Genomic DNA, 20,683 nt, shown 5'->3' with positions numbered 1-20,683 from the left:
CTTCCGGAAGGGGCATCTCTTTCATTGGTGGTCAGTGAGAGAAGCACATTGACCATCTCATTAGCCAAAAGCAGGCCCATAGTTCCCATTGAAATACTGGTCAGTTTGTTGATTTAAATTTACTTGTTCTTTATTTTAAATATTGTATTTGTTCCTGTTTTGTTTTTTTACTTTAAAATAAGATATGTGCAGTGTGCATAGGGATTTGTTCATAGTTGTTTTTTTTTATAGTCTGGCCCTCCAACGGTCTGAGGGACAGTGAACTGGCCTCCTGTGTAAAAAGTTTGGGGACCCCTGCTCTATAATATAGTTTGAAGTCAGGTATCGTAATGCCCCCAGCTTCATTTTTTTTCCTTAGGATTGCTTTGGCTATTCGGGGTCTTTTTTTGTTTTTTTTCTTTAAGAGAACTCTTTTTTTTTTTTTAATTTTATTTATTTATGTATGTATGTATGTGGTTTGTTTTTGTTTTTGTTTTTTTTTGGTATTTTTCTGAAGCTGGAAAGGGGAGAGACAGTCAGACAGACTCCCGCATGCGCCCGACCGGGATCCACCTGGCACGCCCACCAGGGGCGCTGCTCTGCCCACCAGGGGGCGATGCTCTGCCCCTCCGGGGCATCGCTCTGCTGTGACCAGAGCCACTCTAGCACCTGGGGCAGAGGCCAAGGAGCCATCCCCAGCGCCCGGGCCATCTTTGCTCCAATGGAGCCTTGGCTGCGGGAGGGGAAGAGAGAGACAGAGAGGAAGGAGGAGGGGGTGGAGAAGCAAATGGGCTCTTCTCCTATGTGCCCTGGCCGAGAATCGAACTCGGGTCCCCCGCATGCCAGGCCGACGCTCTACCGCTGAGCCAACCGGCCAGGACCTGTATGTATGTGTTTTATACAGAGACAGAGAGTGAGTCAGAGAGAGAGATAGACAGGGACAGACAGACAGGAACGGAGAGAGATAAGAAGCATCAATCATTAGCTTTTCATTGCGCGTTGCAACACCTTAGTTGTTCATTGATTGCTTTCTCATATGTGCCTTGACCGCAGGCCTTCAGCAGATCGAGTAACCCCTTGTTGGACCCAGCGACCTTGGGTTCAAGCTGGTAGGCTTTTGCTCAAACCAGATGAGTCCGCGCTAAAGCTGGCGACCTCAGGGTCTCGAATCTGGGTCCTCTGCATCCCAGTCCGACGCTCTATCCACTGTGCCACCACCTGGTCAGGCTATTCGGGGTTTTTTATAGTTCCATATAAATCTGATGATTTTTTGTTCCATTTCTTTAAAAAATGTCATCGGAATTTTGATGGGAATTGCATTAAGTTTATAAATTGCTTTGGGTAGTATGGCCATTTTGATTATATTTATTCTTCCTATCCAAGAACAAGGAATATTTCTCCATCTCATTGTATCTTTTTCGATTTCCCTTAATGCTTTGTAGTTTTCGTTATATAGGTCTTTTACATTCTTTGTTATGTTTATTCCTAGGTATTTTTTGTTGTTGTTGTTGCAGTCGTGAAGGGGATTATTTTTTTGAGTTCGTTTTCTAATATTTCATTGTTGGCATATAGAAAGGCTATGGACTTTTGTATATTAATTTTGTATCCTGTGACCTTACTGTATTGGTTTATTGTTTCTGGTAATCTTTTTGTGGAGTCTTTGGGGTTTTCGATGTATGGTATCATATCATCTGCAAAAAGTGATACCTTTACTTCTTCTTTTCCGATATGGATGCCTTTTATTTCTTTGTCTTGTCTGATTGCTCTGGCCAGAACTTCTAGCACCACGTTAAATAAGAGTGGAGACAGTGGACAATCTTGTCTTGTTCCTGATTTAAGAGGGAAAATCCTCAGTTTTATGCCATTTAATATGATGTTGGCTGATGGTTTATCATACCCTATGTCTTTTGATTGGAACGTTTAAGGTTATTATTGATATGTAGTTGTTTATTGCCATTTTATTCTTTAAAACTGTATTCCTCTTTTACTAGATTGTTTTTCCCCTTCTTTGTTCTGTTTATAGCAGGCCCCTTAACATTTCTTGTAGCATTGGTTTGGTTGTAATGAATTCTTTGAGTTTTTTTATTTTCTGGGAAACTTTTTATTTCTCCTTCAATTTTAAATGATAGCCTTGCTGGATAAAGAAGTCTTGATTGTAGGCTCTTGTTTTGCATTACTTTGAATATTTCTTGCCATTCCCTTCTGTTCTCTAATGTTTCTGTTGAGAAGTCTGATGTCATTCTTATGGGGGCTCCTCTGTAGGTAATAGATTGCTTTTCTCTTACAGCTTCTAGTATTCTTTCTTTATATCTTAATTTTTGTATTTTAATTATGATGTGTCTTGGTATCGGCCTTTTTGGGTTCATCCTTAATGGAACTCTTTGTGCTTCTTGAACTGTGTGACTTCCCTTCATCAATTTAAGGAAGTTTTCAGTTATGATTTCTTCAGATTCTCTATCCCTTGTTCTTTTTGATCCTATTTTCTTTTTGCTACTCTGCTTCCATGCTTTCATTTATCTTGTCCTCTAAATCGCTGATTCAATCCTCAGCTTCATTCCATCCTGCTTTTAATTCCTTCCAGTGTGGTCTTCATTTCTGATATTGTATTTGTCATTTCTGACTGATTCTTTTTTATGATTTTTTTTTTTTTTTTTTTTTTACAGAGAGAGAGAGAGGGATAGACAGGGACAGACAGGAATAGGAACAGAGAGAGATGAGAAGCATCAATCATTAGTTTTTTGTTGCGACACCTTAGTTGTTCATTGATTGCTTTCTTATATGTGCCTTGACCGTGGGCCTTCAGCAAACTGAGTAACCCCTTGCTCAAGCCAGTGACCCTGGGTCCAAGCTGGTGAGCTTTGCTCAAACCAGATGAGCCACGCTCAAGCCGGCGAGCCCGGGATCTTGAACCTGGGTCCTGTGCATCCCAGTCCGACGCTCTATCCACTGTGCCACTGCCTGGTGAGGCTCTTTTTTTGATTTCAATGTCCTTTTTTTTATGCTTGCTATCTCTTTATTTAGGTGCTTGTTATGTCCATCCATTGTTGCTCTAAGATCTTTGAGCATCCTAACAATCATTATTTTAAACTCTGCATCTGGTAATTTGGTTATTTCTCTCTCATTCAAATCTTTTTTCTGGGGATTTCTCTTGTTGATTCATTTGTGTTGCATTTCTCTGCCTTCCCATTTTGTCTGTGTATAAAAAGGGTGTGGCCACAGGAGTCCAATGGGTATGGCCTTTGTGTTTCCTAGGTGTGGTCTGTCTGCAGGCCCCCCACCCCCTCTGCTGCTGCCTCCGGCGTTCGGGCACGGGTGTTGCTGGCACCGGCCTGTTGCTGCAGCGAGGCAGGACTGTGTTCACGTGCCTGGGCTGCAAGCCCTGGCCGGCCCCTGCCTCCACCCCACCCCCAAGGGCGGGACTGCGCTCGTGCACTGGCGTGCAAGCCTCAGCCCCATAGACGGGGCTGCACTCTTGCACCCAGCTGCAAGTTTCAACTTTCACCTTGCCCCTGAGGGTGGGACTGCTCTCACACACCTGCCCCACAAGTGCGGGTCTGACTGCTTTTGTGTGCTCCTTCTGCTGCTGCTGCCACTCTTAGCCTGTGCCCCTGCCGAGGGGACCACACTCCTGCATCCCACCACCACCTGCTCTCCTGCAAGTACTCAACAGTGTGCGTGGGGGGGGCAATGCAGCTCAGACCTTAGCACTCAATACTGTATCACTGATGGCTCCCTGTTTCTAAGCAATTCTTTGTTCTGACTGCAGCAGGAGAGCTTCTGTTTGGCTGGTAACCTGTTCCCCTTTGCTGGTATTGCTGGTTCCAGGAAAAATACTCACTTTAGATTTGGGGAGTGACTCAGCCCAGGGTTTATGGTGGCTGTCCCTCAAAGTGTTTTTCCCTGTGCTTCCTAGATTACACTCTCTTCCTGCTGCTCCAGTCATCTCAGCTCTCCCCGTCCCCCGGAGCCCCGGGTGAGTGGTTGTGAGAGAGGGGTTCTGTGCGGACCCTTTAAGACGAATCCTGGGTCTGAAAAATCTGTCTCTCGCAAACAGTATCCTGGCTCGTTTCGCAGCTAAATACTGTCCGTATGCCTCTTCTAGGGTTTGGGGTTGCGGGCTGTGGTTTTGGTCCTGGGGCTCAGGACCCTCCCCTCTCAGGTAAAATCCCAGCAGCATGCAAGTTCCTCCGGGCTGCTACTTGCTCCCGGGAGCTGGGCAGCCCTCTCCGTGTTTCCGCTTTTCCTACCAGTCTCAGTGTGGCTTCTTCAGTGATCCTTGGTTAAAGAGTCCTTTTAGTTTAGTCCAAAGTTGTTTTTTCCAGATGATTTTTCTTAAAATTAAGTTGTAATCCATTTTGGTTCTGGGAGGTGGAAGTTGGTATGTCCGCCTACTCCTTCGCCATCGTGCCGCCTCCACCATAATGTCTCTTTGTGATAATAAGTCCACCAAAATTAATACTCTTCAGTAATTCTTCATCATCATCATCATCATAGATGAACTCTATATTTCAGTATAACTGGCTTTTGTAATGCTATATATTTTATTTTATTTTACTTCAAACATCATTTTGAGAGAGGACCTATACATAGGCTTTATTAGCAGTCTGTGGAACAAAAAGTACTCTGACTTTGATAAGCAAAAGAGTAAATAGATGTTGAGCTAAGATTTTATTGTATTTCATTAAATTTTAGAACTACATTTTGGTGACTTTTATCTGGAACTTATTGGAAATGCAAAATCTCAGACTGCCTCAGATTCCTGAATCAGAATCTGTGAAATCTGCATTTTAACAAGCTCCTCAGGTGATTCCTGTGCATTTTAAAACTTGATAAGCTGGTCTAGTGCTGTACCTATTTCAAGGAACTAATTTTATTTGTAGATGTTAAATGACGTGCCCAAGGTAACACAGCTAATTAGTGGAGAAGCATGGATGGATTGGTTGCTCTCATAATTCTGGTGCTTTGATTTCAAGTTAGCTTCTTTTGGCCTCCAGTATGTTGATAAACTATAGTTAATTAAGGATTATTTTATCTTCTTTCCAATCCACTAACTTTATCCTAGTTTTCCAGGTCACCCCCTAGAATCAAAGGGAAAGAACTACCAGCTTATTGAGAGGAGCTGTACTGGTGCTTAGAGGTTAGGAAGGGAGGGGCTCTGAGTAGTGTGGGGCCAGCTATAGGAGCAGTATTCCCCGCTTTCTCAGTCTGTCCTCATGGTGTTAGTTTTATCTTATAAAAATCATTGTCAAGAATTTAGGGATCATTTGTTTAATCTTCCATATCAGTGCTATTTCAAGGATATACTAAGTGAATTGAGGTATGACAAATTTAAGCATATTTATGCATTATAGTTGAGTCTAATATACACTTTACCTGGTGGATTTCTTTTTTCCATGGGCAAAATTTATCATTATAATGGAGAATATCATTATAATGGAGAATATAGAGAACCATAGTTCTCTAATATCAACAACTCTGAAGCCACCACAATGGAATGAAGAGAGAAAAGGAGCATTTAGTGATATTAATCAGCTTCTTGATCACCAAACTAACCACTTTATCTGACTCCTTCCTTTCTACCATCCCTCTCCAGCCAGTGGTTGTCAAGCACCAATGTTCCTACACACTATCAGCACCCAGTCCTCTTCCTTGTACTGCTCCCACTACCCTAGTGAAGGCCTTGATCACCTCTTGCCTTGCTTTCTGAATTAGCCTTTTAGCTGGTCAGCTTACTTTTCTTTTAAAAAATATCCTGTGCCTCCAAACTCCTGAGCCTGCTATTTGTGGTCTCTTCATCTTGAACCCAGTTCATGTCTCAATTTCCTGCATTCTTATCCTCCTCTCATATTGTATGGGCCAGGCTCCCTTTGTCAGGACTGTCTTTTCATCCCGTCACTCCCCTTGTCCTGGAATGCTTTAAGTCAGTTTCCATGTGACAACTTCCCTGACCACCTGTGTTCCCCTTACCCTTAATTTCATCTCTGTCTTCTTTAAATTTCCTTCCATTGGAGTTTACCGAGGAATAATAGTTTTACCAAGTTTTGAAGATTGTATGTGCTGTTTTTATCTTCTCCATTAGGCAAATAATATGCATTGGAAGTTTGATTCATCTTTGATTTTCTCAGAGGAACACAATAGTGAACAAGTAAGACACGATCTGTCTTAAGAAACTTACAGTCTTATGAAACAGCCTATTTGGGAGAGACAATGATTAAATAATCTTAAAGAGAGAACGTTGAAACTGGTTAAGTGCTGTGGGATAGAGATACCTGGTTTTGACCCAGAAAACTTACTTGCTGAGATCTGAAAAGTGAATCAGACGAAGGGTAGGAAAGTGCTATCCAAGCAAAGTGTATAGTATGAGCAAAGGCCATCTGGTGAGAAGGAGAATGGCAAATAGGACTAAAAGAAGGCCTAGGCAGTGAGGTTGAAGAGCATGTGTGGTATAAGATAAGGCTGGAAAGGTGAGTAGAGTCAGATCACGCATGCTAAAGAATTATTACTGCTTTTAACCTTAGATCAGTGGAAAACCATCAAAGTTGTGAACATGGAGATAGGATTTGTGTTTCAGAGTTGTGGCTGCAATGTAGAGAATGAATGGAGAGTAGAGGGAGCTCAGCAGTGGGCATGAGCAGTCTGTTGTGCATATTTGAACAGCTATAATTAAATACCAAATCTCATTGGCTTAACACAATTTAAATTTATCTCTATCCTGTAGAGTACAGCAGAGTTAGGGAAGCCTTCTTCTATTCTAGAAGTGTGTTCACCGAGGTGATCTTGTCAGGGGAGGGTGGAGGTAGATCACTTTCAAAGATCCAGGCTTGAAGGTGGTTTGTATCATGGTGTCTGCCTGTTGCTGAGCAGAGCTCAGTCCTATGGCCCCCAGTCATATGAACTTTCAAGGAAGGCTGGGAAATGTAGTCTTATTTTGTGCCCAGGAAGAGGAAAAGTGTGGTACACACACATCCTGTTCTCACTCACCCCCCCTGCAGCCACTTGGGAAGTTACTGTAACAGTTCAGATAACAGGCAGTTGTGGCTTGGGTAGGAGATTGGCAACAGAGGGAGAGTTCTGAATGTCCTGGAAAAATATGTGAGGATCCAAAAAGCTAATGAGGGGAAGGAGAAGGAATTGTTAAGGATGTCTCAGGTTTAGGGCTTATGTAACTAGGATGGTGATATCTTAGAAAAAGATGAAATATGAAAAAATCGTCCTAAGAAAGGAGGACTGACTAGAAGAGGACTTTGGATATGCCAAGGGTTAGATCCCTTTGAGACATCCAGCGGGAGATGTGTGGTAGGAAATTGGGTGTAAAGGCTGCAACTTAGAAAAGCAGACGCCTGAACAATGTTTGAGTCATTGGGATTGGACAGTTGAACCCTCAAGCTTGGATAAAATCTCCTAGAGATAATGCCGAGTCCTTCCTTTCCACCTGCACCACCATCCTGCTGTCAGCATCTGCTTCCCCCCGGGATTGTCTACCATCACCCTCAGACCTCAGCGATAACTTTTAATGTCTTCAGAGCCCTTTTGCTTGTCCTTGGGTGATTGATTCCCTTTGGACCCCCCACCCCCATAACAGCTATTCTAAATCTATAACTATTAATGCCCCCAAACTTCTGGTTTATACTTCACAGAGAAAATGGAGCCTGTTAAGCACGATTTTTAGCAGTACATTTTCCTTCCTCCAATTGTTACCCTCCCTCTTCCTATTTTAGAGGAAAGTAGGACATCTGTGCTCTGCATCCCCTCAGTCTCTTTAGAGTTCTGTCGCTTAATTATGAGTGGTTATGAGTGTTCTGGAGCCAAATTGCATGAGTTCAGATCTCATCCTGAACTACCAGGATTTTAGTGACCCTGGCCACATTATTTCATCTTTCTATATCTCAGTTTTCAAATCTGTAAGAATAAAATAATAACAACTTTCTCATTAAATTTTGTGATTTAGGAGCGTCTGACAATACTCAATAGTTCTGCCTGGGTAACTCAGTTGGTTAGAGCATTGTCCTGATACCACCAAGGTTGTGGGTTTGATCCCTGGTCAGGGCACGTACAAGAATCAACCAATAAATGCATAAATAAGTGGAACAACAAATTGATGTTTCTCTCCCCACCCCACCCTGAATTAATAAATAAATTTTTGAAAAGTACTCTGTATTAGGTTTTTGTGTTTTTTTCTCTAGTGTTTTGGCTTTATTTCTATTGTTCCCTCAAGAGCTCTTAAACTTATTTTACTATAGTGGAAATTTCCCTGGTAAGAAGACAATTTCCATGGTTAACACTCACTCTTCCCCTCACCCTCCTGTGTTTCCACCTCTTCTGTTCCCTGTGGATTCGCACGCAGCCCATTACCCTGGATTTCCACCCCATTCCTCCAGTCTCCTGAAATGCTCAGAGGCCCAACTGCCAAGCCCAGTTGTCTGTTTTCAGGCATTCTCAAACTTTGGCAGTTTTTGGTATTGATGATCTTTCTCAAAATACCCTCTTGTGGTTTCTAGGATGCTTTTTTCTTCCTTCTTTTTCTTTTTAGTCCCCTTAACTTGTTTTTTTGTTTGTTTTTGTTTCACTACTTAATGGTACCTCCATGGTATTGACTGTAGTCCAAAATACCTATTAGAGCCATGCTTATATATATTTCCAGTTGAAATCTCTACCTAGATGTCTTGCACATTCTTCAAAATTAACATGTCACATTGTACCCATCTCCCCCCTTCTGTTTATATACCACAATCAGTATATACAGTGGGTGTATACACCAATCACCAGTCTAGAGAATCTTGGGTCTTTGATGCTACTTCTTTATGTTTCATTTAGTTACACTGGTTTTATCAATACTTTGAAATATCCTTGGACTTTTGTTTGTTTTCAGCTCCCCTGCTGTAGTTCAGAGCTTTTCTTATATATTTATAACTGTCTCAAGAGTACCCTTCCTATTTCCAGTGTCTTTGCCAGTTAATCCTTCACCATCTTCAAGCAGAAGTGTTTCCTCATCAGAGACCTCCACAGATCAGTTTTGATAGAAAACGTCCAGAGTTCTTACTCAGGCTTTTTAAGATACTTGTAAGTTATAGCTTGATTTGGCAGAGATAGTTATATTATAATTGCAGAATATGTTTTCTTTTCTGTTTTCAATTACTGGTATATGATTAATTTGATTAATTACCAAGTCAGAATTTAAAGTGTTTGAGACACTTCACTTGGATGTTGACAGATAAAATATCAGTTGGTTGGATATAAGGCTTTATATACTGCCTTCATTGTTTCAAAGTGGGTTGGACAAGTGTGACTAACAAATCAACATTATAGACTTGGAAGTTAGAGGAATTGGGGTCTGTTTTTATTTTTATTTTTATTTTTATTTTTTTATTTTTTATTTTTCTTAAGCTGGAAACAGGGAGAGACAGCAGACAGACTACCGCACGCGCCCGACCGGGATCCACCCGGCACGCCCACCAGGGGCGACGCTCTGCCCACCAGGGGCGATGCTCTGCCCATCCTGGGCGTCGCCATGTTGCGACCAGAGCCACTCTAGCGCCTGAGGCAGAGGCCACAGAGCCATGCCCAGCGCCCGGGCCATCTTTGCTCCAATGGAGCCTTGGCTGTGGGAGGGGAAGAGAGAGACAGAGAGGAAAGCGCGGCGGAGGGGTGGAGAAGCAAATGGGCGCTTCTCCTGTGTGCCCTGGCCGGGAATCGAACCCGGGTCCTCCGCACGCTAGGCCGAGGCTCTACCGCTGAGCCAACCGGCCAGGGCTGGGTCTGTTTTTAGTTATTCACTATTTTGTTATATATTTACCTCTGTTCAAAACAGCAGAATAATGATTCTTAACTTGTTGAACACAGATGAACTATGAAAAGATCAGAACAATACTACTACTAAAAGGTGCTTAAAAAGTGCTTTTTAAAAGTAGGAAAGTCATAAGATTGAGTAGCTTTTGAAGTAAATTTTTAGTATTAATTTGCTGTATTAACCACTTCATTTTAGAGTGGAATGTTCATTTATAAACAAAATGTGTATTAGCTTAGATAGGATTGAAACGTATTACAGCTCTTTTAATGAATATAATAAATTAGTCCTAGTTAACTTAATGTTAAGTAACTTCTGGGATCCAGTATATTTATAGAATTGTATATCCACCACTGCTATAAAATTCTGTAACATTTTGTTGCAAACAGAAACCCCATATCAGTTAGTAGCCACTCCCCATTCCTCTCTCCTCTCAGCTCCTAAAAACCACTAATCTCCTGCCTGTCTGTGGATTTGCCTGTTTTAAACATTTCATAGAAATAGAATCATGCGATGTGGCCTTTTATGTGTGGCTTATTTTACTTAGTGTAGTGTTTTTCAAGGTTTATCCATCTTGTAGCATGTATCAGTACCTCATTTTTTATGGCTGAATAATATTCCATTGTGTGGATGTACCACATTTTGTTTATTCATTCATCAGTTGATACACATTTTTTTTTCTAATTTTTGGCTGTTATGAATTATGCTGCTATGAAAATTTATGTACAAGTTTTTGTGTGAACATACATTATCATTTGTCTTGTGTATATAACTAGGAGAGTGGCATTGCTAGGTGTTAACTGCATGTTTAACTTTTTGAGCAACTGCAAGACTGTTTTCTGAAGCGGTGGCACCACTTAACAGTTCTATCAGCACTGTATAAAGATTCCAGTTTTTCAACAGCCTCACCAACATTTGTTGCTATTCCCTTTTTTGTTACACCCATCTTGGTGGGTATAAAATAGTAGCTCTTGTGGTTTTGCTGTATACTGCCCTGATGACTAAGCATTTCCCCAAGTGCTTATTCACTTTTTATATCTCTTTGAAGAAATGTCTATTCAAATTCCTTAAATAGGTTTACTTGTCTTTTTTCCTGTTGGGTTATCAGGGTTCTTTGTATAGCTTAGATACAAGTTCCTTATTGGATATATGAGTTGCAAATGTTTTTTCCCAGTGTATGGGTGATCTTTTTATCTCACGTGTTTTTATTTCTTAATCAAATTACTTGACATTAATTTTGGTTATCATTAATATTTTTGCATTGTTTAGTATTTCTATTAAATATAAATTCTTGCTTTAGAAAAGCTAACATGCAAACCAAAGTAGTTAATGAAACATACAAAAATTATAGATATAGTAAAGTTAATATAAATAGCCTATTTCTTAAAGAAGATGATTTAAAAACTCGTTTTAGAGCTTTTGCTATTAAGATCTGTGTAACTAAAAAGGAAAAAAGATCTTATGTAATTGCTTTCTCATCTCAGAGTAGCAAATATAACATGGTAAAAGGGTTATTTTTCTGGTCAGTATAATCCCAAATTAAGCTACTCTTTGTTATAGCAGTAAACATTTTCTTATTTATTTTTTTAAAATTGAGATATAATTGATATAAGTTTAAGATATAAAAGGTGGTGTTTTGATATTTAAAGTATATTGCAGTATGGTTGTCATTGTACATTAGGCTAACACCTCTATCCATCATTAATTGTCATTTCTTTTTGTGGTGGGACCAATTAAGATCTACTCTCTTAATCTTTTTTTTTTTTTTTTTTTTTTTTAAGTGAGAAGAGGGGAGATTAGTGAGACAGATCAACCAAGCAACCCCTGTCTGGGGCAATGCTGGAATCAACTGAGCTATTCTCAGCACCTGAGGCTGATGCTCAAACTGAACTGTCTTCAGTACCCAGGGCTGATGCTCAAACCAATTGAGCCACTGGCTGTGGGACAGGAAGAGGCAGAGAAAGGGGAGGAAAGGATGGGGAGAGAAGTAGATGGTTGCTTCTCTTTTGGGCCCTGACTGAGAATTGAACCCAGATGTCTGCATGCTGGGTCGATGCTCTACCCATTGAGCAAACCTCCAGGGCCTTAACAGTCTTATTTATTCTAATTTAAAGCTTGGAGGTTTTTTTTTAAGTGAAATTATTTTTAATTACAAAACCATATTTATTGCATGAATTACTTGACAAATGGCTGACATTTTATACTATAAAAGTTTATTAATACATTTGATCCACATAGAAGAACTGTAGTCTTAAGTGAAAATTTAAAAGCATGTGACTGTTGCCTGACCAGGCAGTGGCGCAGTGGATAGAGCGTCGGACTGGGATGCAGAGGACCCAGGTTCGAGACCCCGAGGTCACCAGCTTGAGCGCAGGCTCATCTGGTTTGAGCAAAAACCCACCAGCTTGAACCCAAGGTCGCTGACTCAAGCAAGGGGTTGCTCGGTCTGCTGAAGGCCCGTGGTCAAGGCACATATGAGAAAGCAATCAATGAACAACTAAGGTGTTGCAATGCGCAATGAAAAGCTAATGATTGATGCTTCTCATCTCTCTCCATTCCTGTCTGTCTGTCCCTGTCTATCCCTCTCTCTGACTCACTCTCTGTCTCTGTAAAAAAAAAAAACCACACACACACACACAAAAATAAAATAAAAGCATGTGACTTATGTTACTGAATATTAATCACATAATTTTGAAATTTGAGTAGAACAAAGACCTTAGAATTCTATTAGCAAAAGCTATACCATAGGAATGGAATTTTTCTAACCCAACCACTCTGATCATCTATATTATGCGTTATGAAAAGGATTTAGGACAGTATTAATAACCAAACTGGGAAGATGACTACCCCTAGTCAGGGTTCTAAGCAACCTCTGTAAGAAGAAAATAATCCAGCACTTCAAAAGTACCTTTTTTCAGGTTTTAAGGTAGGAGGGGCTGCATAGATGCCTCTTCCCTTACCTCCCACATAATGGTGATAAGTGACTTGTATATGTAATCTTGTAAAAGTTCAGTGACTGAAATTAGTGATTGCAGCTCAGCTCTTCCTGTTTCCCTATTGGGTGATAAGTATACCCTAAACATTGTAAGTATATGCCAGCCTAATACTAGAAGTTACATAATAATGTCTTATGTTTGGCACAATAAAAATTATAAGCCTCTTTCTGACTTCCTTTTCTCATTATAGGCCTCAGGAGTGCAAGTTGCTGATGAAGTGTGTCGCATTTTTTATGATATGAAAGTTAGAAAGTGCTCCACACCAGAAGAAATCAAGAAAAGAAAGAAGGCTGTCATTTTTTGCCTCAGTGCAGACAAAAAATGCATCATTGTAGAAGAAGGCAAAGAGATCTTGGTTGGAGATGTTGGTGTAACCATAACCGATCCTTTCAAGCATTTTGTGGGAATGCTTCCTGAGAAAGATTGTCGCTATGCTTTGTATGATGCAAGCTTTGAAACCAAGGAGTCCAGAAAGGAGGAGTTGATGTTCTTTTTGTGGTAAGCAGTGATAAAAATAATGAGCCTTTCTTAAAACTCAAGAGTTAATTTCATTGTTTGCTTAGCATTTAGAGAACGGGTTCTTGGGATTAAAGTAATTTTCAGTCAAGCTGTCTACAGTCATTGCCATTTGATTTTTATTTACAAAGTTTCAGAAGGTAAGGTCTTAGGTGGATTGATGTTTGTGGAACCAAAGCTAAATTTTAACTACTCTTGTTTACTTGAAAGATGACTTTCAATAGTTATTTTGGTGGTGGAAGGGGCAGGTGTAGATTTCTATGCATACTCAACTCCTTGTAAGCTAAAATTTCTGAAAATTCTTCCTAGAATACTGAGAAGAACGTTTATTTCACCAGAATCCTTCTCTAACTTGCAATTCCAGGAGCAAGCTGCCTACTTTTTTAGTACTTTCTTTACTTGTGCCTCTGTGATTTGCTTTTTTTTTTTTTTTTTTGTATTTTTCTGAAGTGAGAAGCGGGGAGGCAGAGAGACAGACTCCCACATACGCCCTACCAGGATCCACCTGGCACGCCCACCAGGGGACAATGCTCTGCCCATCTGGGGCATTGCTCCATTGCAATCAGAGCCATTCTAGTGCCTGAGGTGGAGGCCATGGAGCCATCCTCAACGCCTGGGGCAACTTTGCTCCAGTGGAGCCTTGGCTGTAGGAGGGGAAGAGAGAAGAAGGAGAGGGAGAAGGGTGGAGAAGCAGATGGGCGCTTCTCCTGTGTGCCCTGGCCGGGAATCAAACCTGGGATTTCCACACACTGGACCGACGCTCTACAGCTGAGCACAGCTGAGCTAGGCTGATGATGCTCTACCACTGAGCTAGCTGGCCAGGGCCTGGTTTGCTACTTTTGAAATTGGTACTATCATTGCCTCCAAATGTAATTGCTCAGCGTCCACGCTGTCCATAAGGGTACCCACTAGCCACTGTGGCTATTTAGATATAAAATTAAATACAATTTGTCTTCTTAGTTGAATTGACACATTTCCCATGTTCGGTAGCCATATATGATGAGTGGACACATTCTTGGATAGCACAGATATAGAATATTTCCATCATTACAGAAAGTGTTCTGAATAGAAGTGTTATAAAGTGATTTATATGATCTTTTTCTTCAAAGGCTGTTTAAACAAGTTTATGCTAGTCTTTCAAGTAAGTTAATATTTGAGATTAGGCGTGGATTACAAGTTACTCCTGTATCCCTTGTTTAATTGAATTATACTACATTGCTTGATATGGAATCCTTACATAGTGAGACTATTTCCAGTTTCCAAGGGGAAAGGAAAGTAGTAAGAGCCTCTGATTTGGGGTAAGGATTCTCTTGATACTTTGGCCTGAGCCAGGGCAAGGCAAGGGGGTTCCTAGCCCTTAGCTGTGTGCCACCAGTAGCTTGGGGTGTGGGACTGGGAAATCAGAAGCACTCTGGTTTAAAGGAATGTAACACTAGATCACACCTCAGTTTCGTTCGACCAAGCCTCTTGCACACCAAGATGCTATGAGGAGTATAAATAGGGGGTCTGGGTGCATGTATTAGGTAGGGCAGCTTACTGTTCTGCAAGCCTGGCAGCTGCATGCATACACATATACATCCACATACGTACGTACATACATACATACATACATACATACAGTAGGTAATAAAACAGAGGAGCATATTCCTGATTTGAGTGAAGGTGCATTCATTAAACTTAGTTTCTATTATTCAATACATACCAGGTATTGCGTTACGGCCTGGGAAAATAGCTATGACTAAAACAGGTAAAGTCCCTGGTTTTCTGGGATTTATAGCTGAGTGACAGATATGGTAGCTAAGTAAAGATTTTGGCCTTTAAAAATTTTTTTCAATTTATGATAAACATATTTGGTAAGGCTTTTAATTTTTTTTTTATTGATTGATTTTAGAGAGTGAAACATTGATTTGATGTTCCTTCTATTTATGCGTTCACTGGTTGATTCTTGTATATGTCCTGACCAAGGATCAAACCCACAATATTGGTGTGTGTATCAAGATGACCAACGAGCTACTCAGCCAGGGCAAGGCTTTGGCTATTTTATTGATGAATACAGGGAAGGGGAAAGTAGGTTTACAGTTGTGGGATGCAAAATGGATCGTGTTTATTCTTGTATTATTATTTATTAATTACTGTATTATTTTCCATATGAACAACTGTAAACAAACCTACTTGTACCCCATTCTGTTATTTTCTTTGCAGTGTTTCCCTGATTTTTATAATATTAACAGTGCTAATCATCCTTTATTAAAAAGAAAAGGAATTTTAGTGTTAGTGCTATGTTTTATATTCCACTATTGCTTTTTTAAAGAAAAGGTAAAACTCTTAGAAGTATTTCATAACACGCTCTGTTTAAAGGGCCCAGGGAACAGCCCTTAATTAAAGTGTTTTAAAAATCTGTTTAGAGTAAAATCAGAGCAGAGACTACTTGTTCCTGTCCCTGACCTATTTTGCATAAGGAAAGTACCCACTTAACTTTGCAGTTCAAACATCTACCAGACTTGGGGTTATTGTTAAGGCTGCACTTCCCTTCTTGGACCTTAGAGTTGGAAGGGATAAGCATCTGAGGGACACAGAGACGGCCCTTTTCCTGGTGCCCAGAACAGGACCTCTGCCTGCTGTAGGAGGGTAGAGAGGCCAGGTCAGTGCCAGCCCTGGTGTTGAGGACTGGAACATCCTGGAAGAATGACAGCAAAGTGGAGTCGTTAAAAGTATTGACACTCCGTCTACCCTTGGGTATCTTGGGAGTACGGAGTGGAAGTAGGCCCGGATCCGGGGGTGTCGTCATGAATGGTGCTTTCACAGGTAGCAATTTGAATAGGATGGGATTTTTCTGTCAATTGTAAGTATTTCTGTTGTTTTTCAATATTGCTGGTGAAGAAAGTGGTATAGCATATGCTTTGCTTCCAGTATTCACTCAAGATGGGGCCAGCACAAACATATTTGTAAATATAGGGTAGTAGTAATACTGACAATTAAGGCATAGCTGTTGCTGAATTACTATTAAACTTTAAAAAAGAAGTCCTTCTAACATGTTTTATTATGCGAGACTAAGATGGAAAACACAAGTACTCAATGTGGTTGGAATTTGCGGGTAAGAAGGGAACTTTTACTTTATCTGAAATATATTCTTTTTAAGAAAATGTGAAGCAAAACTGCTAAAATTGCTAGCATTTCTTGATTCAGGGTGGCAGAGACTTGATTTTTTCTGTACTTCTCTAGATTTTGAAACTTTTTCCAACCAGAAGGGGTTAAAAACCTTATATAAAGATGGTTGTTATTAGCCTTAAACTCAAGCATTTATTTTCTACTTAATTTGTTTCTTCTTTTCCAAGTGAGAGGAGGGGAGATAGAGGGACAGACTCCCACATGGGCTCCAACCAGGATCCACCTGGCAATCCCCGTTTGGGGCCAATGCTCTGCCAATCTGGGACCATACTTACAACTGAGCTATTTTTAGCACCTAAGGTGGAGGCTCCTTGGAGCCATCCTCAGCACCTGGGGCTGATATGCTCCAACCAATCAAGCCATGGCTGCAGAAGAGGAGGAGGAGGAGGAGGAGGAGGAGGAGAGAGAGAGAGAGAGAGAGAGAGAGAGAAGGGGGAATGGGAGAGGTGGAGAAGCAGATGGTCACTTCTCCTGTTACCCTGACTGGGAATTGAACCCGGGACATTCACATGCTGGGCCAACACTCTACCACTGAGCCAACCTGCCAGGGCCTTAAGCCTTTATTGATAAAAAGAAATTTTTGATGTATTTTAAAGAAAACGAATTACGCAATACAGTGGATTATCCAGTCAGTGTTGGTTCTTTTATTCTGGTTCCATTAATCTGATTTTAAATCGCTGGTTCTATATGTTTTTCCCACCAGGTCAGCCTGAGCCATTCTGTGTATGCCCACCCGTAACAGTTCTTGCTTAGGAACTGGGAAAATAGAAAATTTGTGTAGTCAGAAAAAGTATCCCAGTATATTTTAAGAATCCTCCCGTCACTGACGCAAATGTGTAACACGGTATAAATTATACTTTCTCTAAACCACGTTTTTCATTTTTTGGCATCTCTTTATCCAGGGCACCAGAGCTAGCACCTCTGAAAAGTAAAATGATCTATGCGAGCTCCAAGGATGCAATCAAAAAGAAATTTCAAGGTATGGTCCAGATTTACCTCCAGATATTTAGCGGGGTGGTGATGGGGCACATCTTTTCTGTAAAGCACCTTACTTTCTTTGGAGAGCCTTGGGCACAAAAAAGGGAAGTACTGCATCTTTTGAGGAAAAGCCCAGAACCTTGCACCTGGTTTTCATGTGTCCTCTGCCTTGTGCTGGTCACTTTGGGTCTGCATGGCCCATTTTTAATAACCTGTTCTTTCCATAGTGGTGCAGGTCACTTGTTCAGGCTGGTTTCAGACTAGTTTGAGATACTGCCAAGTTTCTCACATAACAGATGGAGACTAATTGGTTTACACTGGTCATACTAAATGATAAATTTGCTCTTGCCTTTTGAGTATAGTTGACATAACAAAGTTGTAAAAGGAAATGCTTATAAATGAGAAAGGATACTTTTATCTCGAGCTTTAACTTTGGAATAGTATGACTTTAGGTAATTGTCTCATCTGTATTCAAAGGAAAGTTCCCTCCTTGAGCTGGCTGTTATGTTTGACTTGCCCACTGGGTGATTGGGATCCTGATGAGACGGCCTGACCATACTGACTGTCTCCGACCAGGAGGAAATGTTGGTATGACGGAAAGAGCATGGGGCAAGTGCCCAAGGCCCGCAGTGTGGGCTACGCTTGTCATCTAACTGCTGTGTGATCTTGACCAAAACCGCTTAATCTCCTTGGGCCTTGATTCTCTCAGCTGTGGAATGAGAGATCATCTGGATTGTGTGAACTCAGTCTCAGAGGTCGCCCTGCCTCCTTCCTGCCATGGCGAGCGCCAAACAGCTGGGCGAGCCAAGGTCACAAGGGCTTGGCCCAGTGTGGTTTTTGTTGTTTGTGTACTGTGACTGATTTTTACATTCTTGTAGTTGAGCAGGTTCACCCTTGCTTGTTTTACTTAGGAAATGAAATCCTTGCTTTCTTTTGTGGAACTGCTGCCGTGTAGTTCAGGCCTTGTCGGGTGCTCCATGCCTTTGTGGTGACGGTGGGCCATTCCCAGAAATGTGTTCACTGGTTGGTTAACTGATGTTTCAACATGACTCCTTAGCTTCAACACCTCTGCAAAGCAATTGAAAAGGATTCAGAGTGGATTCCTCCTCATCCTTATTCTGCATTGCTTTTCAGTAAAGGCCATTGCTACATACACTTGATTTGGAGACACTAAAGATAGCCACTTGATCGTCTTTCCTAGTGAAGTCATCACTGCCTTTCTCTAATCAGTCATAAGTGGTCCAAAAGCTAGCAGACCTGTCACGGTCTCAGCAGTTTAAGAAATGGTCTTAAATTACAAAAAACAAGGAAGAGTGCAGCTATTTAAAGATAGTTATTTACAGAGAACCTACTGTATATAATTCCATAATTGCGCTCATTCTGCAGTGCGATGATGTAAGTTTTCTGAGAAGACAATTAGTAACACATTTACATAGTTTTCATTAGGATAGATTTCATAAATGTGTAATACTACTGAAGAGCTGTTTTGTTGAACAAAAAAATGCCATTTGTAAATATTCTTCAGTTAACTAAAATCAACTACAATCAAAACATCAAGTTTATCTTTTTACTTATACTTTAAAAACCAAGAAAAAATATTGCTAGACTTGCTCTTTAACTTGTTATTGAAGTACATCATACCTATAAAAAAAAGGATACATCATGAATTATTGTAGAACTCAGTGAATTTTCACAAGCTGACATAATGGCTGATTTCTTTCTTTATTGCCAGTGCCCGAGAAGCCTCGCTGGTCCCCTTCCAGTCGTACCACTTCCTTTTACTCCTTCCTCCATAGTAACCTGCACCCTGGCTTCTAACAGCAGAGAGTAGCTTGGGCTGTTTTGTGTTGTACAGATAGAGTCATCCAGAATATATGCTTCAGTCAACATTATGTTTGTTAGTCATTCATTTTTATGCATGTAGTTACAGATTATTTGTTCTCATTACTGTGTAGTATTTTATTGTTTGTGTATACCAGTTCTTTTATCCATATTAGAATTTGTCTCTTAAAACACTTGATATCTTAGAAAAATAGGTGAACTACTGCCATAATTCTAAATAGAATTGTTATTTTTCCTCCCTAGGCATAAAACATGAATGTCAAGCAAATGGGCCTGAAGACCTCAATCGGGCTTGTATTGCTGAAAAGCTCGGCGGATCCTTAATTGTAGCTTTTGAAGGATGCCCTGTGTAGACCATCGTTCAGTGCCACAAATCAAATCAAAAGCTTCCATGTTTAATGTTATCTTGCTATATAAGTAAAGCAAATATGTTTAGACCAGGGTCTCACTGAGAGGGAGCTATCTTGTTATCTATTAGAGTAAACTAAATATTCTATAATAATGTGCGAACGGCCCTAAGTAAATCTAAATACTAAAGTTTTATCAGTGTGAAATATAAATTCTTACTGGCCAAATGCCTGTTTTGATGAGTTAGCTTGTGGAGATTTTTGCTAAACTCATAATTTTTAATAATGCAATTCACAAAACAGTACCAGGTTGTATGAGACAATTATTGCATCTTTGTTAACCTCAGCAATTACTTCATTTATCTTAGAAAATTGGTCATAATCTGGTTGTAATTTTTGCCCAAATTCCATTATTTTCTATTGAGCTAAACTGAAATGATGGAAAATAATTCTCACATGTAATAACACTATTAACTACAGTTAAGATTAAGGCAGTCTTTTAATTCTACCAGATATGTAATGAAGACTGTCCAAGAATTGTGTATGCTTATAATCAGCGCTAATCTTGCAAAGCACTATTTCAAGCACTTAGTTCAAGGTCAGGAAGCAACTCCTCGCACCTGTGGTGAGCTCTCCACTTGAGACTGTTCTGAGTGACCCTCCATCTTCAGAATCATGTGTTCTCAGGCGAATGTGCAGTGTCTTCTAACCAGTTATAATGCAAACTAGGGCTACACTGTTAATGAAAATGATTAACCAATATATTGATAAGCTGGGACATGTGTGATAGCTTTGTGTCTTGAGAACGTTGTTGCTTTTGGCACAATAAGGTATTGGAAGAACATTAGGTCTACTCTGGGGCCTGGGAGAACTTCTGAATTCCCTAGAATAGTTTAACTCTATGTGAAATGAGGAGCAGGTATGACAAATGATGATACTCACAGAAAGCCACTACCTGATGACACTTGGAAGTGTGTCTTTAAACACTTTGAACAGTATAGAGATGCACAAACAGTTGAACTTAGAAGTAGCTGTATTGGCTTTATGTAATAAAAGAAGCATTTTTAACTCAA

At 40.4% G+C, this 20,683-nt stretch overlaps 1 protein-coding gene across 1 annotated transcript in view; it reads left to right on the top strand.

The window, feature by feature from the left end:
• DSTN (destrin, actin depolymerizing factor) overlaps nt 1–20,683 on the top strand; it is a 46,970-nt gene extending 26,287 nt beyond the window's left edge. Inside the window, exons 2-4 of the mRNA XM_066236106.1 lie at nt 12,950–13,257; nt 17,346–17,422; nt 19,507–20,683. Of these exons, the coding sequence (XP_066092203.1) occupies nt 12,950–13,257; nt 17,346–17,422; nt 19,507–19,616 (495 nt within the window). The 3' untranslated portion in view covers nt 19,617–20,683. The remainder of the gene's footprint in view (nt 1–12,949; nt 13,258–17,345; nt 17,423–19,506) is intronic.

Source organism: Saccopteryx bilineata, chromosome 6 (genome assembly GCF_036850765.1).
Source record: "Saccopteryx bilineata isolate mSacBil1 chromosome 6, mSacBil1_pri_phased_curated, whole genome shotgun sequence".
Taxonomy (NCBI): Eukaryota; Metazoa; Chordata; class Mammalia; order Chiroptera; family Emballonuridae; genus Saccopteryx; species Saccopteryx bilineata.
Note: the sequence above shows the minus strand (reverse complement) of the source record. Positions and strands in the feature narration are given on the sequence as shown.